This window comes from Lates calcarifer, linkage group LG24, assembly GCF_001640805.2.
Source record: "Lates calcarifer isolate ASB-BC8 linkage group LG24, TLL_Latcal_v3, whole genome shotgun sequence".
Lineage (NCBI taxonomy): Eukaryota > Metazoa > Chordata > Actinopteri > Centropomidae > Lates > Lates calcarifer.
In genome coordinates, this window is record NC_066856.1 from 17,310,443 (window position 1) to 17,336,395 (window position 25,953).

Genomic DNA, 25,953 nt, shown 5'->3' on the forward strand with positions numbered 1-25,953 from the left:
GTATACTCCTGAGGCCTGACTGTACAGCTTTCACTTTAAAGTTGTACCAAAGGTACATTGTGCTACAAGGTGTTCTACCTGCGGGGCAAGTCTGCACATATTTGAGTGGTCAAAAGAGTTTGCTGCCAAAAAACACTGCAGTCGCAGAAAAAGTGTCAAGCTAGAACCAAACACCCAGAGCTGTATCTAAAGATTATTTACACCATTGTTTAATTAATGAGGATAAACTGGACAAAGTGAAAATGTTCTGCACAATATGAGATTTGAAGGACTAGGGCTTCTGACGTGCTGACGTACTGCGGTAAGCGTATTCCGTCACTTCCGGTTACCGGTGTTTGGAGATCATCGTTTGGTGTATACCTGTCTCAGACTAGATACTTTCTTTTTATCGACATTACTTCTGTGACTCTATCACCAATTTAATCTGCACTTTCACAGTAACAGTAGTTGCTAAATCACCAACTTTCTCCACTTTCTGTGTGGTACTTTATTGATTCACGCTATCTTCTGCTACTGATTTAGCTGAACTCTCAGCCATGGCCTCTCGCTCTCCTTCTCCCTCTCCTGCCTTCTCTTGCTCTGCGTGTCAGATGTTCAGTTACTCCTCTGCCTCGTTTAATGATAATGGTATGTGTAATAAATGTAGTCTGTTTTCTGTACTCGAGGCGAGGCTTAGCGAATTAGAGTCCCGGCTCCGCACCATGGAAACTAATTCAGCAGCTAGTGCTAAACAGCCCCCCGTAGCCGGTGCGGAGCAGCCTAGCATAGCTCCTGTTAGCATTCCCCCGGCAGTTCCCGAGCAGCCGGGAAAGCAGGCTAGCTGGGTGACTGTTCGTAAGGACAGGCGTAGTCGTAAGCAGAAGCCCACTGCTGACCACCACCCAGTTCACGTTTCTAACAGATACTCCCCGCTCAGCGACACACCCGCTGAGGAGCCAACTCTGGTGATTGGCGACTCCATTTTGCGGAACGTGAAGATAGCGACTCCAGCGACCATAGTTAAATGTATTCCCGGGGCCAGAGCGGGCGACATTGAATCTTATTTAAAGCTGCTGACTAAGGATAAGCGTAGATACAATAAAATTGTTATTCACGTCGGCGCTAATGACACCCGACTACGCCAGTCGGAGGTCACTAAAGTTAATATTGACTCGGTGTGTACACTTGCAAAGACCATGTCGGACACCGTAGTTTTCTCTGGTCCCCTGCCCAATCTGACCAGTGATGACATGTATAGCCGCATGTCTTCACTCAACCGCTGGCTGTCGAGGTGGTGTCCAGAAAACGATGTGGGCTTTGTAGATCATTGGAAGAGTTTCTGGGGGAGACCTGGTCTGGTTAGGAGAGACGGCATTCATCCCACTTTTGATGGAGCATCTCTCATATCCAGAAATCTGACAGAGTTTATTAGGAAGCCAAAGCCCTGACAATCCAGAGTTCAGGCCAGGAGACAGAGCTGCAGTCTGACACGCTTCTCTGAGCCTCCTTTAGAGCAGTCACCCCTCCATTACCCCATAGAGACTGTGTCTGCCCCCCGACCATTTAAATTAACTAAACCAAAGGTCAACAAAAGAGGAGTTAGTCACAATAATCTAATAAAAATCAGCACATCCACCTCAAATGTTCAGCAAAATAAAATAATTAAATGCGGATTACTCAATATCAGATCTCTCTCATCCAAAGCTGTACTAGTAAATGATTTGATATCAGATCACCATCTTGATCTATTCTGTCTGACTGAAACCTGGCTGTGTCAGGATGAGTATGTTAGCCTGAATGAATCAACCCCCCCCAGTCATATTAATACTCACATTCCCAGAGACACTGGCCGTGGAGGTGGAGTCGCAGCCATTTTCAACTCCACTTTATTAATTAACCCTAAACCTAAACTCAGTTATAATTCATTTGAAAGTCTTGTTCTTAGTCTGTCCCACCCAAGGTGGAAAACATTAAAGCCAATTCTATTTGTTGTAGTGTACCGTCCTCCTGGTCCATACTCTGATTTCTTATCTGAATTTTCAGAGTTCCTGTCGAGTTTGGTACTTAAAACAGATAAAGTTATTATTGTAGGCGACTTCAATATTCATGTTGATGTCAACAATGACAGCCTTAGCTCTGCTTTTTCCTCTTTACTAGACTTTATTGGCTTCTCTCAGTGTGTAGATAAACCCACTCACTGTTTCAGTCACACTCTCGACCTTGTTTTAGCTTATGGTATTGATATTGAACATGTAACAGTCTTCCCACAGAATCCCATTCTATCAGACCACTTCTTAATCACTTTCGACTTCATATTGCTGGATTATGTATTATCAGCAAAAAACATCCTGACTAGAAATATTTCCGATAATGCAGTAGTTAAATTCAAGGAAATGATTCCCACTAACTTAGGTCCAGTGCCTCATCTTAATTTTGCAGAAGCTACTCCCTCCCAGCTTGATCATCTTGTAGACAGTGTTGCAGACTCATTACGTACCACTTTAGATTCCATCGTCCCCCTAAAAATGAAAACAATAAAGAGAAAGAGGCAAGCTCCATGGTTCAACTCCCAAACCCGTACACTGAAACAAACAGCACGTAGGCTTGAAAGAGTGTGGCGTTCCACCAAACTGGAAGAATCCCACTTAGCTTGGCAGGATAGTGTCAAAAGATATAAAAAGGCCCTCTGTAATGCAAGAAGTGCCTATTACTCATCATTAATAGAAGATAATAAGAACAACCCCAGGTTTCTCTTCAGCACTGTAGCCAGGCTGACAGAGAGTCACAGCTCTATAGATCCACGCATCCCTATAACCCTCAGTAGCAATGATTTTATGAACTTCTTTAATGATAAAATCTCTACCATTAGAGATAAAATTAATCACATCCTGCCTTCAATCAGTACAGATTTATGCCATAACACAGGATCCATAGAGTCAGCTGCAAAACCTAACCTTGACTCCTTTTCTACCATCGACCTAGCCCAGCTCACATCAATTATCTCAGCATCTAAACCTTCAACCTGTCTCTTAGACCCCATCCCAACTAGGCTGCTTAAGGAAGCTCTGCCCTTAATTTGCAGTCCTGTATTAGATATGTTAAATCTGTCCTTGTTAACAGGCTATGTTCCGCAGACGTATAAAACAGCTGTAATCAAACCTCTTCTAAAAAAGCCCACTCTAGATCCAGATGTATTAACCAACTACAGACCTATATCTAACCTCCCCTTTCTTTCTAAGATCCTGGAGAAAGCAGTTGCAAAACAGTTGTGCGACTTTCTACAGGACAATAGTTTATTTGAGGTTTTTCAGTCAGGATTTAGGTTGTATCACAGCACAGAGACGGCACTTGTAAAAGTTACGAACGACCTTCTGATAGCATCAGACAACGGACTTGTTTCTGTACTTGTCTTGTTAGATCTCAGTGCTGCTTTTGATACAATTGACCATCACATGCTTTTACAGAGACTGGAGCACTTTATTGGCATTAAAGGAACGGCACTAAACTGGTTTAAGTCCTATCTATCTGATAGGCTTCAGTTTGTACATGTTAACAACAACTCCTCCATACACACAAAAGTTAGACATGGAGTTCCACAAGGGTCAGTGCTTGGACCAATCCTCTTCACTTTGTATATGCTTCCCTTGGGCAATATTATCAGGAAACACTCCATAAATTTCCATTGTTATGCAGATGATACACAGCTTTATCTGTCAATGGAACCTAATGAAACCAATCATCTAGCCAAACTCCAAGCTTGTCTTAGGGACATTAAAATCTGGATGACAAGCAACTTCTTACTACTAAACTCAGATAAAACTGAAATCATTATAATTGGTCCTGAACACATCAGAAACAAACTTTCTAATGATGTAGCTCCATTAGACAACATTGCCCTGGCTCCCAGCTCCACTGTAAAGAATCTGGGAGTCACCTTTGATCAGGATTTGTCCTTTACCTCACACATAAAACAAACTTCTAGGACTGCCTTTTTTCATCTGCGTAACATCTCCAAAATTAGACATTTTCTGTCCCAAAAAGATGCAGAAAAACTAGTCCATGCATTTGTTACTTCTAGGCTGGACTACTGTAATTCATTATTATCAGGCTGCCCCAACAAGTCTCTAAAGACTCTGCAGCTGATTCAAAATGCTGCAGCACGACTACTGACAGGAACTAGGAAAAGAGATCACATTTCTCCTGTGTTAGCCTCTCTACATTGGCTCCCAGTCAAATCCAGAATAGAATTCAAAATCCTCCTCCTCACTTACAAAGCCCTTAAGGGTCAGGCTCCATCTTACCTTAAAGATCTCATAGTCCCCTACAATCCCACCAGGACTCTGCGCTCCCAAAATGCTGGTTTACTGGTGGTTCCCAGAGTTTCCAAGAGTAGAATGGGAGGCAGAGCCTTCAGTTATCAGGCTCCTCTACTGTGGAACCTTCTCCCAGTTTCGGTCCGGGAGGCAGACACCCTCTGTACCTTTAAGAGTAGGCTTAAAACTTTCCTCTTTGATAAAGCTTATAGTTAGGGTTGGCTCAGGCTTGAACCATCCCTTAGTTATGCTGCTATAGGCCTAGACTGCCGGGAGATCTCCCATGATGCACTGAGCTCCTCTCTTTCTCTCTCTCTCTCTCTCTCTCTCTCTCTCTCTCTCTCTCTCTCTCTCTCTCTCTCTCTCTCCACTCAATATGGATTCATATCCCATGTTACATGTTACTAACTCAATATGTCCCCTTTCCTGTAGTATTGTGCTCTTCCGTCTCTCTCTCCTCTTCTGTCTCTTTCTGCAGGTATTTCTTCCTCTGGAGCTGTAGAGTCTGATCTGTGATGACAAGTCTCCTGCTGCTCCTACAACTCCACTCAACACCTGCTGCTAGAATTAGAAATTACTTATACTGCTACTGCTATTAGTTGTATTGCTGTGTTAGCAGTTAATACTTTAATTATCACTACTATCACTACTACTGCTGTATTACTGGCCTCATCTTACATCTGATATGGAACCTGTGTTATGCTATGTTCTTCTTTCGCTATTCTCTACCCCCCCCCCCCCCCCCCCCCCCCCTCTCCTTCTTAACCCAACCGGTCGAGGCAGATGGCCGCCCACCCTGAGTCCGGTTCTGCTCGAGGTTTCTGCCTCTTAAAAGGAAGTTTTTCCTTGCCACTGTCGCCTAGTGCTTGCTCTTGGTGGGATTTGTTGGGTCTCTCTCTGTAAATACCTATTTTAAAGAGTATGGTCTAGACCTGCTCTATATGAAAAGTGCCTTGAGATGACTGTTGTTGTGATACGGCGCTATATAAATAAAATTGAATTGAATTGAATTGAATTGGATACCAAACTTCAGTATTTTTCTAGATTTCCTATCAAAATGTGTCCATTGTGCTGAGTATTAAAAGCTGTCAAGTACAGGTCAGTGACTTTCAAAGTTCTGGTCAGATTCATAGTCTTGTTTCAATTTTTCAGATTTAAATCATAATTTTGCCAATTGTTTGTGTTCAGCTAATGTTTTAATATACGGGGGGTTTCTAAAACAAACACAAAAATACTGAAATCCTAAATCTGAATGTGCTGAGATTAGGCCTGAGATAAATGGCGCTCTCTGTGCCAAAACAAAGCAACGCCCACTCATGACTCCATGCTGTGGGCATACTCTACAACTAATTATATATATAAATTTTCAACCTCATTTCACTTTAATTACTGAAAGACCCTCAAGGCGGAAAATATTTATTATTTTTCCAAATAAAGGCATTAATCATAAAGATCAAAAAACTCAGGCCCACACAAACAATTTATCCATTCCACACACACTAATTTTAGAAGCAGATACATTTGGCAGGCCACATTTTTATAACTACTTTTGATGATTTCTGCCAGTGATAAGTTGTCAGTAAAACATTGCTTTTACAGCAAAAGAAATGCCTGAGAAACAAATAATTATTTACATACTCAATTATTATATGAATTTAATTTTTGAAAAATGTGACAGTGACCAAATTAAGTTTTTATGCGTTCAGACTCCTCTGCTTTATGTTGAAAATCCATAATTGCAGCTTGACAACAGTAAAAAACCTAAATAAAATCAGATCTTGATTGATTCTAAACTTGAGTTAATACTAAAGTATTAACAGGTTAAGAAGTTTGGAAAACAGGTTTATAACCAAAGTGACATCCCATATGATTTCCTGTACATTCTGCCATCTTCCTCAGCCAAACATTCACCAACCTCTCCAGCCACCAGCCCAGACTCACCCTATCACATCTCATGAATCTATTTATACAACACCATCTCTAATTGACTCCCCCAAGCCAGGGGAGCAGGAATTAATTTATTATAATATGGAACGAGGGTCTGAAAGCAGAAAAGTTCATGTGATTTACCAGCAGCATGGGAGCCCAGGCTGCAGCAGAGCAATTTACCTCTGAGGCACTTCTTCAAAGTGTTACACAAGAGAAGCAGCAGCAAGCCTCAACCAAATACCACTGAGCTGCTTTTAAGCCCAACGTTTTTCCTCCTCATCACTGAAGATTCACATACAAAAAATCAATACAACAACCACCTCATATAATTTTATGCATGAAGAAATCTTTCAATTACACCCCTCCCCCCATGCACACCACAAAGGCAATTCTGCAATTCGTCTTTTTGTACTAAGATGAAGAGCTGAAGTCTGACACAAACGATCTTCTAATGGTCAATACAAACCCCTGCCCTGCCAGTTTTTATACTATAACCTTATTTAGATTTAACTTATCAACTACAACTGTATAACTGCTCAAATGGATTTCTAGTCTTTTGTGCTATATTGCTGTGTATATTTATAATGTTACAAAATAAAAAATTAAAGGCAGCAATAACAGACTATCAACATAAAGCAGATGGTACAAAATACAATATGTCACAATGAAAAACTGTGGACAATCACAAACAAAACTGCCAATACATTCTGGAAACAATGTATAAGACAACCTAAGGGCAGTCTAAAACCATTAACACAAATAAATGGGACCAGTCTAAAACTACCAGACAATAATGACAGTAACCATGCAGGGAGTCTAAAGATTTCAGACCACACATAGTCTCTAGTTCAAGGAAGACTGATAGTGAAAACTGATAACAACAGTTGCAAAGTCAACTGGAGGAAAACTGTATTTCTGACTGACTGACAGACTGAATCCAGCTCCCCCTTTAATTACAGCATAGAAAGCACAAAGGACATTGGGTTTCACTAAATTTACTCCCAGACATTACTGCCAGAATCAGTAACCTTGTAGAATGACAGCTTATCAAAACTATATTAAATGAGCTCTTTGTGGTGCCAAGAAACCTTTGTACACAATGCAATAAAGAGATCAAACCAACAGTTCCACTGTGTTCAGACCAATACAAATATTTAGCTGTCAAATTTTCAATGCAAAAGAAAACACTGAACGGCACAGAGGAAACAAGTGACTTACCATTGACAGGGGTGGGGGCAGAGCCAGTGCGGTTTTGGGAGCTTGATCCTCCAGACAAGGTCCGGGATAGTCCTGACACTGTCCGGTTACAATCCCTAAATCCTCTGCGAGACAAATCTCCTCCACCCAAGGGGTTATGGGATAGCGTCCGTGGTCTGAAGTGCCTCCAGCGGCAAGACTTAATGTTCAAAAGAATCTGGCTGAGGTCCATAGGTGTTGGCGATGATGACGACAGGGGTGATGAAGAGGTGGGAAGGTGGGAGGAGCTGTTTGGGTCCGAGGTATTGGTTTCTGAGGTACTGGTGTTAGAGTTGCGGAGCGGAGAGCTTGGAAGTGGTGAGGCGAGTGGTTCAGGCTCCGGGTCAGAGTCCAGGCTCTGACAGATGTTGTCTAGATCTGTGTGTGCTCTGTCCAACAAGACCCTGAAACGCAACCCAAAATCATCATAACAAATCCTTATTGGAGGTCATTTGAGGTCTGATGAAATGAAAAACATGCTGGAGCCATTATCAGAACATTACAACATCAACACCCTTGGTTATGACTGGACTATTGCACAAGTGTAGCTATTCCTTGCATACAAGTCATCAAATTATAATGTCCAGGGGGGCAGTACCAAATATAGCATAGTACTGCTCAAAAACAGGGCAGAAACATGCAGTTCTACCAAGGGTACAGAACAGAACACTTATGTAATGGAACATAACTCTGAGCTCACCACCACACGGCTGTAATGCTTATTAAAATCCAGAAAAAGAGAGATGACTGTTTTTTTGCTATTCTAGAGCCTCACTATTTGTAGAGTAAAATTTTTTAGTTTGGCCTTCGGCTGGTGTCAGAGGAAAGGCCATGTTGTTACCTATTTAAAATGTCAGGAAATTACTAAAGTCATAAGGATACACTAAAGCATGTCTGTACTAAATTTCACAGAAATCCTCGTTGAGACATTTAACTCTGGACCCAAAGTGACGGAAAGAACAGCAAATGGACCGAACAGCACTGCAGTCCCTATAGGCACACAGCCAGCGTAGCTAAACAAACATACTAAGCTCCATGTCTTCTAACATGATCAAATATCACTAACATAAGTACACATCATATTGAAGAAGATAAGACAGAACAGTCCTTCAGTCTCCCTTGGGACAGGTGATAAAGTTGACAGCAAACAGAAACAGATCATCGCTAATCGCTAGTCGGTCTCCACGACAACACCTGTGGAAGCCGCTGGCTAACTCCTCCAGTCGCTGTGCTTTATTCAATCATTGGTGTAATTAGTGAGGAGATATCAGACAAAGCTGCAGGACATGCTGCTGTTCAAACTCAGCGGAAGCTAAGTTTTCTGATTTGTCTACAGGCCACAGTGGCAGGTGAATCCCAAAATGGGATTGTCATGTTCATCATTTTACCAGCCATCTTGATATTTATAATAGAATGTGCCTGCCAAATGATGGCTGGTAACCTGCCAAAGAGCTGGTATGGTAAACAACCTCGGCAGCTACAGCCAACACTTGGCTGAATTTCCCCAGCTCAGTATTGGTATTGGCAGGATTCCTACACACATTTCATTTCATATTTCCACATTTTCTCAGATTTCGTTTTCTTGACTGAATTTGTGTATTTTGGTGTAACACAAATACAATAAATGCAAACAGCACCTGTGCAACATCTCGATCATTTCACATTACTTATTCTTTACTTCACAAATGTCACATTGGTGGTTCACAAAACATGAAGCTATGCATACATCACGAGTGATCTTTTTTTTGTTTTTTATCTAGCCGAACGTTCAAGACCTGGAAAGAATCCACTTCCATTTTGCCCGTGTACCTGCAAAAGAATCGAAGCATCACTGATCAAATCTCAGCAAACACCAAACAGCTAGACTGAACTCACCTGCCCCCTCTGCCCACACGGCGCCGTGCCAAACCTATGCAGCGCCGCGGCATGTTCAACGAGGTCAGACAGTAGCGGAAGCGTAAGTCGCCAAGCCCGCCCTCTGTTGGGCTTACCCAGGGCCAGTTGCCACTCTGATCTGGACGAGACTGAGGGAAGATGAAAGAGGAGATAAAGAAAGAGAAAATAGGGGAAATAAAAATTAAGAGTGACTAAAGGAATTGAAAACAAAACAAGGGGGAGTCTGTCATTATTGCATTGTTCTGTCCAGCAGAGTGTGGAAGACTAACAGCCAGGGCAGCCAGACTGGTCAGCCTGCTGTTGGCACTATAAATAGAAACACGGGAGTCACAGGAGGCCACTCACAGCGTAGTACTGACAGCCGGCCTTCCTTCTGAACGCATAGCAGCCATCTGGGTCATTCTCCTCTTCTGCCTCTGAGGAACCTGAATGGATCTATACAATAATAACAGCTCAAGTAAATAAAGTGCTTCGGACTGGAAACCATAGACTTTTCTACACCTGGCATTATCAGTACATTACTAGCCAAGAATGATTCTGAGATTAGAGATGAATCATTCACATTCAGCTGAGACAAAAACATGTTACCTGTGAGTATGGTTCTTCGTCTGAGCTGGGGAAATCGTACTGATTGAGGTCCTTGGGATTGAACACCGAGGGCCCTGAATGTTGAGGTGCTGACAGAGGAGGAATCTTAGGTTTCTTTTCATATTTCCTTTTGGTTCGCACTGCCTCTGTCTTCTCCGGCTGTGAAGAAGTGAAGGCAACAGTTAAAATGTTTATACTACAGTCTGTGTAATTAGAAAGGCATTTCAAGATGCAAAGCAATACTGTTGGTGGCAGTCTAGTGTTGGTGGTCTATGCATGGGTGTGAGTGTGTGTGTAGAAACAACAGTGAGTAAAAGAGGCCATTGATATGCAGATGGTAGCACGTGCCAGATGTCACTGCCTAGCCAGATGGCTGTCCTCCCCCCTCCTCAATCTACCCTGCGCCACTGTTCACCCCAACTTCCCCAGTGGGATGACCCCTCCCTGTCTGAACAGACTCCAACTCTACTAGGATTAGTCAGATCCTATTCAATCCTTAGATGTAGAGGACAAAGCAAACAGAGAGGCAGGGACTCTACAGTGAAGAACTGCTGTGTCAAATCAATGGAAGAAACGAGGGTTGGAGTGATGAGAGGAGGGGGCAGAGTTAAACTAAAACTGAGCGTCTGTAAACAAAAGGGAAAAGTCAACCAGCTGGTAGAGGAAAAGGGAGCGGAAGAAAAGTGGGAAATTGTTGTCTCCCTGCAGGGCAGTGAGAGGGTTGTTGGACACTGGACCTAATGAAGTTATAATGAGAAGAGGTGACACTGAGTTCACAATGGTGCTGTGTAATGAAGTACTACATTATCGAAGCATATGGCAACTCAGCCTTGTATTAAATGTTTTTGTATTTGAAGAAGTCAGCACATAAACCATGTACCCTCCCCCCCAATGACATAATGACATAACAACTGACTGGATTAGGGCGAGTATAGTAAAATTACTTACTTTACTAATACTTATCATGTATATACATTTTAAATATGTTTTATTACAGGAATTTTCTTCCTGTAAAGAAAGTTATGCATTCACAAAAAACTTTTTTTAACATTGTTTACCCATTTAAAAAAATCAGTAATGTACTTCCAGTATCAAAATGATTTTCAATAAATAGCACCTGGTTGCCATTTCAACTTATGCACCTTTCTAACACTGAAAATGCCATGCTCTCATTTGAGTTGGTGTTCAATGTGAGGTACAGTACGCTGCATTATACAGCTATTCATTTCAGCCATCATCAGTGTGTGAATTGATTCAGGCAAAGGACAAATGCAAAGTCAATAACATTTCCCATACTTCTGCAGACATACTGTTCCAACACCCACACTCATCAAGAGCTGAAAGGATGGAAATCATTTTCCACACTGTTCCTGACCTTCATTAGAAGAAGCTAGTGTGTTGTGAATGCGTAATGGCCTTACCTTTTTGTAGTCCTTCATGTCCAAGTGGTCCTGGTGTCTGTACTGGTTACTGCTGGACAGGGGAATGATAGGGATGGTGTAGACAGGCTTCACAAGAGCCCGCTGCGCCAGTGCCTCTGCCATCACCTCACTGCCAAAGTCTGGCATTGCATTCCTGATAAACACGGAGAGAAGTGTAGAGGATTTAGTGAATATAAAAGGGGACAAATTTCCCAAGCAGCTGCATGTCACTTTCAGTATTAAAAGTATAGTATAAAATATGGAGAAACCTGTGCATAATGTATGTTGTTATACTTATAATAATATAATAATATATTACTAATAAATACTTAATTGTCAAGACCATACAGCTGTGGTCAGACAGGAAACAGAAACTGAAATTCAGTGCATAAAAACAGCCCAAAACACACTACTGTGACACTAAACACACCATGCAGTACACCTGGGTCACTCTACACCAGCGTAATATCATGTAGTGGGGCTGGAAAAGCTATCTACTCAGAATAGAGTGGTCCAATCTGGGAGTGAACACTGGCAGTGATGCGCAGGCAGAAAACCAGGCCGGGATAACAAGAGGAAATTGAAATGTCACTACAAATCAAAAGCACTTCAAGGAGAAGAGTCCAATTTAAGCTCACACTGACAGCTACTTTCAGAGGAAATTCATTCCATTCGGATGTCATGTTTAGATGGATCGCAAAGGCTCCACTGGGGGTGGGTGGGGGGGGGGTAGATCAATTCAAAATGAAACTTGGAAGATAAAAAAAATGTATTAAATATACAAAATAAGACAAACTTATAGTCCAGTGTACTGCCTAAAAGACTGGGAAAAACTCCAACAGTGACAGAGAGCTAATTTGCTCCTGACACTACTGAATAAACAGGGTGAACTCTAAATTGATAATGCATGCAAAACATAACTATGCCCCCAATTAACACAAGCAGCGGAGCCTGACTTTACAGAAAATTTGCGGTCGCCTCTTTAATGCTATCAGTCTTGCAGACAAGTGTCCTAACGGCCTTTAAATGGGATTTCAACTTGATGAGTAAACAACAGCCTAATCAAACATGTAGGTTAACCACATAAGCCATCCAAAACACCACGTGTAGTAAAGGTCTGACATCGTAACCATCTCAGCTCGAAGGGGATAAACATGTAGTGTTTTTTTAACCGTATCAGAAACCATTCCCAAACCACTCCTGGAGAGACAGATCGAGGGCACAGCTGCAAAACAGAATATTATCCGTTCATGAACATCTGTCATCCAATCAGACAAATTAAGCATTCACTTCCTCATACTACTGCATCCTAAATCCCTATGAAAAAGCCTCCCAATAGCAGCTAGTTGCCTAACAAGATCGTTGATGCAGTGCAGACAGCCATAACAACCACTGCCAAACTCTCTGGGCAAATTTCACACGCTGGTCTTTTACCTCTTCTCCACAATCTCCAGTGTGAGGTGCAGCAGTTCCCTCTTGCTCTTCTCCCGTCTCTTGATCATCTCCAGGATAGTGACAGCTCGGCTCAGGTCCCTGCGCAGCTTCAGCATCTTCTCATACGATGCCTCGTCATTCTTTCGATTCTGAAAACGGAACAGTGATGATTCAGACGTGCAACAATGCAAGTATTCCCATTTATAGTCAAACTTTTTCTGAGATCAAGTCACTGAAACTTTTAGTAATTTTTTAGACCTTTGACTTTCAGGTAATAAGGTCAACCTATGCATCAAAGCTGGATTTAAAGTTATGTCCACATCAGACAGATACCTATAGAACAGTATTATAGCTTTGGCAGACAACTGTCCTTGAAATAAAGGTCAAGTTTCCCACTGTGAAACCACAGAGAGACCATAATCTGCATGCAGCAGGTACAACAGCACAACTTCTTCCATTTGTCTTGCTGTGTGCCTCATTCTCCTGGCCACACACCTTTCTGGTCTGCATCTTCTCTGTCCGTCGGCGGAAGGCCACATAGGGGTCGCTGGTGCTAGAGCCATCCCTCTTCTCCTGCTTGACGTTGGGGATGAGGGAGCCGCCCTTGCAGGTTTTCCTCTTGCGGCTCCAGTAGTCGAACACCTCCTTGATCAGCTCATCATCCTCTTTCAGCAGCAGTTTGGCCTCCTGCAGGCTTACGAGCTGCAGAGCAACAGAGGAGTGACCAAGCCAGTGCAATGTTAAGTGTCACGGCACTCTGAAAATAATTTTAATGAGTATACACATGCCCCACGTATGATAAAGACATAAAAACAAAACAGGAGCCAGGTGTTTTGAACAACCTGCTGTCTTTTTAAGCGTTTTAGCTTTCAGCAGTGTGGTGGTGGAGTTGTGTTGCCTTGAGGAACTCCTCATAAACTCATTCTTTTAAGTTTGATAGTTCTATGAATTTAAGTAGCTTTCTTATTAGTTAGAGATCACAAAAGCTTTTCCAGCTTTTCCAAAACTATTCAAGAAACCTAGGACTGAGACTGACCGTCTCTGTGTGCTTATTTACTCTGCGTAAAGTAAAGCCAATCATGTGTTTGTGCAAATACCATACAAACTAGTAATTTCCCCCACACATGGTGACAAATACCTGCTGACCACTGCCTTTCTCCAGTCGGTCTATCATTTCTTCAAACTGCAGGGCGGTGATTTCCATTTTCTTCTTCAGCTTATTCACAAAAGTCTCATCCTCTGAATCTAGGTCGTAGTCTGGCTGCTCTGTATCCAAACTGAAAGCTGTGAGGCAGAGAAGAGTTGGTTACTGGAGGGATAGACCTGGGCTACATTATTTCAGAGGGCATCACCAGGAGCAGGTCAGTCTCAACTAAACACAACTTGACTGCTATAAACACTATTAGAGCAGGCAGCAATGTGCAGGAACGCAGTGATTTAGTGTCAAATAATCAGACATACAGTATTTCACATGTCATTTTATCTTTCACTAGTAAACTCACATTTTTCATAAATTCTATGGCATGTTACCAAGATGAAAATATCCTTATTAGGAAACATAACACCATGTCATGATTTCATAATGCAGAGTAATTTGTATTTAGCAGAAGTACATTTCAAGCAAAGCCATTAAATATAAGCCATTGGGTATGAAGTCTTTAACTTCTGACAATTGCTGCCAAATGTTATTCAAAAAATAAACACACCATTTTATCATAACAAAGCACTGTGCTGTGTTTGGTTCTGTGCCTTTACCAACTCAATAAAGCAGTGCTTCAGGACAAACACCAGTACCCAGGCTGGGAACTTAACCAGCCACTTGCTCATAAATATTGCCTGTGAGTTGGTTCTTTTGTCCTGCCAGTCAGTCTGGCCAGAATCTCCAGAAATGGCCTGGAGATTCTCCAGACAATAACATATTAGAGTGTGGTAAAATGAGGAAAGTGGTTGTCTGTTGTAATCCATCAGCTACTGCGACCCCAGGATGAGAAAAAAGTAGGTTTACTGCACTGTCACTATCAGAGCCCCACTATAATCAACACGTTAACCTGTCAAAACCTGAAGCATTTGGAAAGGTATGCATTATTCTCTCTCTCTCCACCCCATATTTAAACTGTTAGGTAACAGAAAAATTGAACTGCAAGATTATGGTGAAAATATCTGCGACAGTGGTCCCTCAAATTTCCTTGTTCCAAATCTAAACATTTAATGGCAGCAGTATATGCCAAACAAACAGCATTTGTTCTAATATTCTTGTTGAGAACTACTTCCTTATTCTGACTTCCAGTTTGTTTGTTTATTTAATGTTGTTCTCTCTGAACTGATGCGGTCATTGCAAAAGAAAAACCACACATACACAAAGTTCAAGCAGCATCATGACATTGTTGACCAGTTGCTGCCAATTGTGTATTTTTGGATGTGTGTATTTATAGGGATGTGTGACAACAGGGGTGATAGAAAGCAGCTTTTTTTAAAAAACCGAATTCAGTTTTAAATGGAGCATAATGTCAGTAAAATGAGCTTGTCTTTCTTCACCAATAACCTACCCCCTCATATGTATCACCCATGGAGACTGGTCAAGCCTTTCAGACAAGGCATCTGTGATATCACACATCTGCTATCAGAGCCTCTAGAGACAACAACCACATTACCCACAGAGTGTCAACATGTATTTTTCACATGTAAAGCTGCAACACTGCTGGGTTTAATTATCCACATATGCTAGCAATTTTCAGTATTTAAAAACTGTCTATATGAAACTATATGCTCTTTCTTTTATACAAACGTTAGCTCCATTAGTATCCATGTGTGCCCTGGTTTAACTACACCATTGTTACCCCCAAACTCTAACATGCAAATCTCTCAATCAGCAGCCCGAACCCTGTGAAACCATCAGACACACCCAGTGCATCCACACAGCAACAACATCACCACGTGCTCACAGACCACTAACACAGCTAAGAGGATAATCCTGTTGCAAAGCAGCATTGCTACTCACGCTGTATGTGAATAAGCTGCTTTGGCATCTTGAACTCCCCGGGGTAGAGAGACTCGTAGTGCGTGATGTTGCACTCTGCCTCGGGGACAGGGATAACCATGTTGTCCCGCTTCTCGCCATATACCTGCTGTGCTGAGATGGCCCGCTGGAGATGGTGCTCCTAGAAGAAGGAAAGAAAACAGCTGTTGAAAACAGACTGGCTGCAATTTGAGAAGCTCTGCAGACTTCCTTCAGAAATTCTTTACTTGATTTAGTTGAATACTATTCCCCCCACCCAAGAGACATGCTCACACAAGCACGGTAAAGTGAATATTAGGACATACTAGTGGATAGAAATGGTTTTTCTCATCATTTCATTACATGGACATGCACTAATAATTAAATACACTGGAGAGTAATGAGAATAAAGATGAGCAAGCTTTAGTTGATGAAAAATACAGCTGTTTTATCATGAGTTTAATGAATTGTTGGTTAGTTTCCAGATACACAGAAAGCCAGTCTCTTTCAGAAAACACAACAATCACAAACAAGTAGAATTACAGTACAGGACTTAACTGTGCTTATAGGTTAATTAATGTGGTTTGTAGAGCAGAATCTTAAGGTCACTCCACACAAGCCTCACCACAATCACAGGAAAATGGCATCTCACATAAAGAGAGACTACAATTCAAACTTCTCACTGGACTAGGAGTATAGTTTGTTTGCATAATATGCTGCAGAAGCTGAGTGGGGAAGTGGCTGTAAAATGTTTCAAAAAAATTAAAAACAAAAAAAAACTTTACAGATGGAAATGAGTTACTACTACTAGTTTTGTTTTCTTTCGTCTTAGTATTAGTCCTAAATCATGTAAGGGGAATTAGAGCCTGTCCATTGAAATTAATGCAAGACATGATGTCAAAAACACAGCATTTCAAAACAGGACAAGGGTCCCACAGTCACATCTCTACTCAATTTTTATCATTTCCTTGAACTGATTATCTTCCAATGTCTCTTTCTTTGCTCTTATTTTTTCAACCTAATCTCATCTGTCTAGGCATACTACTCGTCATAGTATGTTATGCCTCTACACACATACATACACGTACACACACACACAAAATCAGAGAGCTCACGACACTGCATCTCAGAGAAATGAGTCATCATTCGAAGGATGGTATTGAGGCATTGAACATGGTGTGCCTATGAGACACGCAGGCTAAAGACAATGTGGATGTGGTGTGTCAATCCACTGAGAGTACACAGAGGTAAGATTCAGTCAGAGTAGTTGCACTTGAAAGCATGTGTTTTCTGGCAAAGACGTGATTTTGAGCCATGCACAGGTAACCCTACTATCACAACAGTGACTCATTGTTTTTATTTGCCACATCTCTCATCTTGAGGAAGTAACAAAGTTAGTTGGAAAGACAATCTGTCCTTAAAAGTTACAACAGAAATACAGTTATAGAAATGCTGTTGCACATTCTGAACTGTGGAATTGTGGATAGAAATACTTGCAAGTTTCTCAAGAAACAAATCTGGTGCTTTAACTAACTTGGCAGCACAGACAAAGAACTCTGGCAAATGAGTCAGACAGTTTGACTTTTGAACTCTGCAAGCACGGCATGTTTTCTCATTATGTAATCTGATAATGGTCACCTAAAATGTGATGTTAAGAAGAATAACACACCAGTATTAATCTCTCTTCTTCTAAAACACATACTGCTGAAAACTTGCCTGAATAACATATTACTTACATATTACATTACATTACATTACATATAACATTTTTCGTGTGGAATAGTTATAATGTGAGCATAAACCTATTTTAAGCCCTTGTAATGCCATTTGCATCAAAGCCACTGCTGCTTATTAGAAATGTATGCTCCCTGTGCAATACAAAATCTTTACAGGCCTGTTCTCAGTGGTTGATGCAACAGATGGCCAATCCAGTCAAACAGACTGAGGCCAATCTTTCTCCAACAAGTATTTTAACAAGGCTCCTACTCATTTTACACATTACACACTTTTTTCACAAGTTACTTGGGTGGATTTTGAGACATGGGTCAGTGCTCAATGACATACCAATTGTGGCTGGCAAATTTGACTATCACAGAAACCATATCTGTACATAGCTAATTTTCCCATTACCCGAAAACTGTTCAATTTTAGACACTTCGCTGTTAGTGTGGGAGTTTTAAGTGGTTGGGCCCTTAAGTATAATCCAAACCCATGAGGAGCTCAGCGTGGAGTAACAGGAGAACCATACCAGAGCTGTGAGCTGGCATGAAAGGACACAGCATGTGTCCAGAGCTGAACCATCTGCCCCTGGTAAGCTTATCAACAAGCCCAGCTTTGTACTTTCTCTACAACCAAAACACAAAGAGAATAGCTTATTGTGTCAACTGGATCATTGTGAACTTAACCTCCAGAATCTTTGGGACTCAAGCAAAATGTTTTCATCTGGGAGAACTCAGGCAACATCCATCATCCACTGAAGCCCAACCTTCTGTTGGTGGCTCTAAGTGAGTTTGGGACATAAACATACAAATACCACAAACTGCCATCTATTCACAAAACACTCATAATTTGTAATCAGCAACTTAAGGTGGCACACTACTCCAAATACAACAACTTTTGGCATGTTGGCACATGCAAATCACAGGTTTTGGACAAAAACAAAGTGCTGTATTTGGCTTCAGTGTTGCAGTGTGTGCAGACTGCCTGGCCAAACTTGTCAAGAATTTTGCACAGTGTTGTTCACTGCCCACAAATGCACACCCGCCTGCAATTAGCCACCAGTTTCGTGTGATCATACATTTAACTACCCCTTGCTTAGCCAGTCTAAAAACCCTTGGTCTAAAACTGCAGAGGCTGTGGTTCTCCTTCCCCAGATCTTGCAACTTTAATTGTGTTTTTTTTTAAAAAGTAAGCTTTGCACACACAGTTTGGTTGCAAAAGCATACTTAGTATTGCCTCAGCTTTATATTTAATAGCAGTCTGACAGCTGAGAACACAGCAAAATCAATTTTATTTTGAGCATATTTCTAGCTTTAACCAATGATTATAAGCAAACTGAAAAATAAATGGTTTAATAAAATGTCCTTATCCTGGTGAGTGAAACTTTTTAATATGTAGTGATGGGCATGTGTACACCAAAATATTTACCACACTGGTTCAGCTTAATATCATTGCAGTGGGTTTTAATGTCTAAAATAAGCAGACATGCAACTGTTCACACTCAGACTCAAGCCTTCAGGCAATTTCCAGTTAACCAAACCTGCACCCAGAGGAAACCAACCCTTGAAATATGTCTACCAAACATCCTTAAATTCTGCATGCACCATTACTCAGCGACAGCCACCTGTCATGGTTGTGTGGCCAGTAGTTACAACTCTCCAATGACAAACAGAGGCTGGCAAACACAAGGACAGCCTATTGCTTCATCGAGGTGTTGTTTGCTGATATGACGTGATCTTATATAAACTCTATGAACCAATGGTTAACAGACAGGATTTGGATTTGTTCTCTCGTGCAACTCATCAAACTCCTCTGCAAAAAATGCCCTCTGTGAACCCTGCATCCTGACACGCTGATGAACCCTGAGTTTAGAGAGTCAAAGAACCTGCATAAAGAGTGCACGTAAGGAACCAATTAAACCTGAGCCTGGGCCAGACCTGCCTTGCACACTTCTGTAGAGGATATCAGCTTGGCAGATTGCAGCAGGCCTCCCTGAGCCGCCTCTAACCTAAAGATATCCTGATCTTTCGCAGCTGTGATCCTCACAACTATGGTTCACAGCCTGGGATTTCCTCTGCTGAGGAACTGAGGGATAAAGGGCTTTTGTGAATGGCACATAGGAATGAGCAAACTAGGTTATTCTAGGAGCTATTGGAACTATCTGTTGTAATCAAAATTTAAAAGTTCATGTGTCACTCATGTACATTTGCTTCAGAAAAAGCCTCATTCTTTTAGTCCATGCTGAATCACTGAATTGTTCTCAGTTATTCTCATTTTTCCCAGATAAAAAAATAACAAAGGGCTGAGGGACACGTAAGGAGAATACTCCATACTGGCTGTTCATAGATGCACAGTAGGAAGAAATGCTGCCACCCCTGACTATGGGGTAATCCCTGACTACTCACACCAAAAACACAAACTAATATCGAACCTCTAACTCTCTTCTTCTTACTACACCAAATGTTCTAGGACTTCACAGCAGCAATGCTGCTTTCTGTCACGGCCACAGATGCAGATAGAGACAAATGAAAATCTGTTTTTCACAGCACCATCCGTTCCTTCCATTAAATGTTCCCAAGAAAAATAGACGACTCCAATAAAAGTTGCCATGGCAACAAAAGTGTGGCCTTCGGCAGGTGTTTTCAGCTCATGCTGACCAGAGGAAGTCTTGAGGATGGTGATCTGCTCAGTGAGTCAAGGCATTAAAATCCAGAGTACTGCCATACATGCAATCAAAATAACAAGCAGCCAAAAGAAACATGACAAGCTACCATTGCATTCCTTCACATCTGAAACAACTCAGAGAAGACGTGACTGATGTTTTACAACATCAATAATTCAAAGTAGAATCTATGTTGTCCTTAATAAATTACCACAAAAGACCAAAATGATGTCACACAAGGAGCAAAACATGCAACACTATGAAACAGTAACAACTGTGTGTTGCTTTCATTCATGTGGTCATTGTGGCACCGAGTTCCACGGTGATTGTAGAATTTAAGGTAAACACATAAAAGCACATATTTACTCCTTTTCCAAAAACATAGGGCCTGTATTCATTTGAGAGAGAATCTGCATCTGACGGAAACATTAGTGAGACATTTTGCTTATTTCTTCTTGTGCCCTTCCTACACTGGCCATTTAGATACTTCCCTGACTCTCCTACACCTGCTCCTCTGAACTGGACTCACTGAATCTTTGCTAATTTAACTAAGCAAAAAATATTACAGACTCCCTGATTAGATGATAGGACAAAATGTTCCTACTATTCACTCTCATGGTGACAATAGGTACTCATTGTGCTGTGTTCTGATTCTACAAAGTGCAACACAGCACTGAAATACAAAGTCTTACAACAGAACATATGACCATGTGATGTCTGTTAAAACGCCACAGTGAAGCACAGCAGGTGAATTGCTCCCTGCTGTGTACAACACTGCAAATACGGATTATTAGTTAATGAAGAACCATATTTCCAGTTCCTCTGCAACTACTGATGGCACACAAACTGTGCTTTAAAAGGTTATTTTTTTCTGGTTTGACACCATGAATGCTGATGAGGCAGACATACAACGGCACTTGTTTAGTGATTTAAATGAGCCAAAACACAAGATCTATCAGTTACAGATTCAGCTTATTCCCAAAACAAGATATATTCTTCCTACTGCCAAACCCTGCACCTTGACAGTAGAAATGGTGGGTCAAATAAAGGAAGTATATTTTTATGAATGTTACTGTGATCAATACTAGCGCCTTGCAAAGTGTGCTTACTCGCTTTTCCAATCAACATAATTCTTAGGCCAGCTTGTGGCCACTCAGTCAGACACTGCAATGCTCCATTGTTGCTGGACAGGATGTGGGTCAGGGAGCTAAGCCACACACAGCCTTGTAGTAAAACTGTCCTCTTTATCTCTTCTGTCACTCTGTTATGTAATGCCGCTGTGTGCATGTGTACAGTAGGAGGGGGAGGGCCGGCGGGGGATTTTTGCTGACTTTGCGGGTCCCTGTCTGTGCTTTCCTTGTGTTTGTGTCTGCTGAGGCATCTTGGAGGCATGGAGGGGGCTCGCCTGCTGATAAGGTTATGGAGAGGAATTCAGCAGAGCAGGCCAAGAGAGGTAATAAACACCAGATAATATACTGGCAATTAATGCATTGTCTACAACCAGCAATAATGACCAGCAATCAACTGACAGCTACATTACACAATCCATTGATAATCTAACAAATCAGCAGGTCATGTAAAAGCTGTAAATCAAGAGGGTTAGTAGGAAAAGCTTTTGTACAGAGTGAGCAGCAGATGAAAGTGGAATGACTACAGTGACCCTATTTGATTTGTAGAGGCAATATCTGAGCCTTATCCAACATGACAAGCTGTCATTCAAATGAGTTATATGATTTTACATAATCTACCTACAGGCACAATGCAAATTATTTTATAGTCAAATGTGATTTGAATAGGAACAACTTATAATATCAATCTAGTATACCGAAAAATAAATGGGCAGATATTCAATAAACTAAAATAAACAGTAGACAAACTCCATATTATCCAAAATGTTTTTAGCTTTAAACACCAAACCATCGAAATGATTAAATAAACTCTTAATATTTACATGCCCTCAACCCACAGACGTGTATAAACTTTACAAAATAAATTTACTAAACACAAAACTGTTGACGAACCACACAGGGAAAGAAGCACGCACCGAATCAAAACCAGATGTCATGTTGGAAACGTGAATGAAGCCGCATCTAATACACTATCATCGCCATACCATGCATGTCATAACACATTATGCTCCAATGCCCCTGTGCAAACCCTGAGGATGTATGTTAAACAGAGAACAGAATCTGATTTTTCTCTCTGTGTTCTCCGCCAAACAAGAGATGCTGAGTGCAGCCAGTGTGCAGCACACATGGCAGAGCTGGAGCTGTCAACACGCAACACCTAGCTGTCAAACCGAGCTGGTGGGCTCAGTGTCGCCCCCTGGCAGTTATTCACGGAAAGCACACCACGTTCAAGGCCTATCCTCGCTTGCCTTTACCAGAGAGAAAGTCAACAAAATGGTGGAACAGATAAATGTCACGTGACTCCTTTGTGCTTTCGGGCGCAATTTCAGGTGAAACAAATGCACACAACACGGCTCACGAATAAAATATCAAACCGCTACACCCTTATAATGACAACTGCAGTGGAAATGGGGTCGGAATATTTTGTATTCATCGAGAGCCGTCGTGTGCACGAAAGAGCAGATATGGCGGCCATTTTGCACAAGCTTGCGCAGGCAACATAGCGGCGCCCCTCGATATGAAAACACTTCCATAGTGATCCAACACCAGTCGGTCAGCAATAAAAAACATACCGATTCCTCCTCTTTTTCCATCCCAGTTGGCATCTGCGGCACTGCCCGGTTGATGGAGGCATATTCGTGCAGGTCAGGCAAATCCTCGCAGCGGAAGACGGGTAGAGGCTTACTAGCATCCAGCGCCCGTGCCCGAAACGACAGTTTACTCATTTTTATAATAAAAGCTGCAGCATAAATCTATTCGATCTGCTAGGAATAACAGCAGGTCTGCCTCGAGTTCTCATGGATGAATCTGTGACGGTCTCTGGGATTCAGCCGGTCGATTGAGGGCAGGCTTGGGTCCGTAGCAGCGCGAACAGAGCCGGGCAGGCCCGGGTCTCGGTCGCTCTCTGTCGGTCTCTTTTTTCCGTAGGCTCCGCTGTTCCTCCCCGGTTCAATACGCCATGGCCAACATGGCGGACATTACAAACTCATGCAGCCCTCCGCTCGCTCCAAGCGGCCCAACCCCCTCGATCACACAAACAGCCATTCCCACGCAGTTTCGCACGCGTGCGCGCTCGCGAGACCCTTGGGGTACGAGGGAAGGAGGGAGGGGGGTTATACCGATGGTGGGGGCAAGATGCTGGATGCTGATGAAGGGACGTGAACTTCCCAGGCTCGGGATGTTCTCATCCTATAATTCGCCAGACTGATGCTGACGTGCGAAAACATATTTATTCTCTATTTAAAAATAAATAAACAAATAAATAAAAATAAAAACAAAATCTGAACGCCTGTCTGCAGCACAACATTTAATACATTATATTTCTGGATATATTTCTGGACGATCACCAATCATAGGCAGGCAATATGGGATTATTTTTAACCTCACAAAGTCACACAAAATTTCAAATTTATGTCCTGTGTTAAAATAAATGTGCAACCAAAAATGACACATGTTCTACCAATTAGACGCCATTGTTTTGAAAATATCGCCACCCTGTGGTACAAACGTTACAAATCTACACAACTACAACTGAACTATCTCTGCTTTGCCTTTATTTTGATGCATGGGTCATTTAATCAGGGTGAGACAAAGATTTTAAAAAAGGGTTAACATTTACATCTTTATAGCACCCATAGAGGGTAGAAAAAATATCAGATAACAAACTAAAATAAAATGTTTGCACTGTAAACACCAATTTAGTAATATAATGTTGTTTGGTGTCAGAAATGTATATTTCTCGTATATGTATAGTTATATATTTGGGCTACAGCTGAGCTAATTTCTTTTAGTTATTCCTTGACAAACAGTACTGGAGAGCAACATACCCTGCAAACCAATAATATGACATAGTTACAGTAAGGAAAATAATTTTAAAATAGTGAAACTGGCAGATGGCAAAAGCTTGCCAGATTGGAAATTCTGAAATTCAATTATCTTTTATATTAACAGTCCATAACCAGAACAAAGTCAAGCAGTCTTATAGAAAATTCAAGTGCATTATTTTTTTGCATGGCTATTAATAGTAACTAGTATTCAATAGTGTTGTAATAATTGTTTGTAATTGTCCTTATATGGTGTTGTGACCACAACAACAGTTGCAGAGCCATGAACTCAAGCCTTGCCAACAGAAATCAAGATACACTGAAACAGGCAATATAGTTTAATTTGCTGACTGTCACATTTTGTGATCAAGTGTAGTTTCATCCCAGTGTAGCGTCATCCTCTTGTTTGTAGCAGTCACATGTGGAAATCTGCACAGTCTTCTTCTACTGTCGCCCAAAAGCTTCAAGACTGAGCAAATTGTGAATCCTAAGAGGTCCCCCTGCACATAACTGATGTACTGCAATGTTAAGTTTACATTTTATGACATGTTAGATGTCTTGCCTTTCTCCATTGATTACTTTTCATGTTTTTTTAAAACCACAGGACTGCATCTGATTGACAGTCACCGCCTTCCAAAGTTGATTATTTCTGAAATACTGAAGGCAATGTGTTTGACATTCAGACAAGTCAACTTAATATTTTGACCAACAGCTTGTGGACATTTTGCTTGTACTTCATTTTTATGTTTAATTAAAATGCAATGGATGTAACCTGTAAAAAAAAGAGAACCCAGGTCCATACTTTGGTTCCTCAAAAAATGGTATGTGCAGCAGCCTTGACATCAACACTAGCCCCCAGGCACTTTGCTGCACACAGCAAGTTACTTTTAAACGGATGGAAAACATAACTATGTCCAGTATAAGTCAATATGAAAGCTCACTCAAGACAAACTTCCTCCTTGCAGGATGAGAGTAACCAATAAGCTTATTCTTTGCCCCCTGTTAGCTACAGTGTCTTGTGCATATGATGCAAGAGAACCCTAACACTCACATCTAAACAGATAGACTTAGACTGTCTAACAGACTTAGACTTAGGCTGTCTAAGTCTAAGTCTGTCTGTTTAGATGTGAGTGTTAGGGATCTGTAGCAAATTCTTCAGATTCCCTTGACATAACAAATCCATAGGTAAAGTCTGGCAGATAGGTGTGCATTCATTTATAGGGTGGTCTGTCTCAATTTGCATCACAGCCTTAACCCTGGCCTCCTACTCTTTACATTATGACATACAGGACCTAAAGATATGTAAATAATTCACATTTTAATGTCTTATGTTAGTAGAATAAGAAGCGAAAATAACCTGCAGGGGTGGCTGAGGACTCCTGTGGGCATGAGTGAATGATCCAGATGTAGTAGGCTGACATGATAATCATCATCCCTTTGGGAGCAATAGGCTCACATCTGAAGACCATAATGGAGGCCTGTGAAACACAGAGTGGCAGGAAAGACAGGCTAATATAAAGAAAACAGCATTAAATCTGCTCAAAATACATGGTTAATGTGATTTATTAGCTCCAGAGATGAGTCATATTTCAGCATCACCTTGTCGTACTTTATATTTACTTTTCTATTGGGCATTAATTACAGTCATAAACTGAAATATGTGGGATCATCGGGGAGTAAATCTGGAGCAAGATTAGACAATTATCTACAACACACACACCCACACTAGCATTCTCAAATCCACATTTGCTCTTTTTTCTGTCCAAATGATAGTATGATTTCTTTTAAACGCGACTGCCTTTGAACTGTGTTTAATAACGTAGAACAAG

The 25,953-nt window shown here is 41.4% G+C and overlaps 1 protein-coding gene across 5 annotated transcripts in view; it reads right to left on the bottom strand.

The window, feature by feature from the left end:
• LOC108885085 (enhancer of polycomb homolog 1) overlaps positions 1-25,953 on the bottom strand; it is a 31,606-nt gene that overhangs the window by 4,871 nt on the left and 782 nt on the right. The window contains exons 3-13 of one of the 5 annotated variants that reach the window (XM_051066614.1): positions 25,482-25,602; positions 22,874-24,634; positions 15,795-15,954; positions 13,935-14,080; positions 13,292-13,498; positions 12,797-12,945; positions 11,363-11,516; positions 9,942-10,100; positions 9,699-9,788; positions 9,333-9,481; positions 7,440-7,861 (exon numbers count right to left, since the gene is read on the bottom strand). In XM_051066614.1, coding sequence (XP_050922571.1) covers positions 7,440-7,861; positions 9,333-9,481; positions 9,699-9,788; positions 9,942-10,100; positions 11,363-11,516; positions 12,797-12,945; positions 13,292-13,498; positions 13,935-14,080; positions 15,795-15,954; positions 22,874-23,026 — 1,789 coding nt within the window. In that variant the 5' untranslated portion in view covers positions 23,027-24,634; positions 25,482-25,602. Of the gene's footprint in view, positions 1-7,439; positions 7,862-9,332; positions 9,482-9,698; positions 9,789-9,941; positions 10,101-11,362; positions 11,517-12,796; positions 12,946-13,291; positions 13,499-13,934; positions 14,081-15,794; positions 15,955-22,873; positions 25,603-25,953 lie in introns of all 5 variants that reach the window. The other 4 variants (XM_051066612.1, XM_051066613.1, XM_018679272.2 and 1 more) reach the window with 4 other exon arrangements.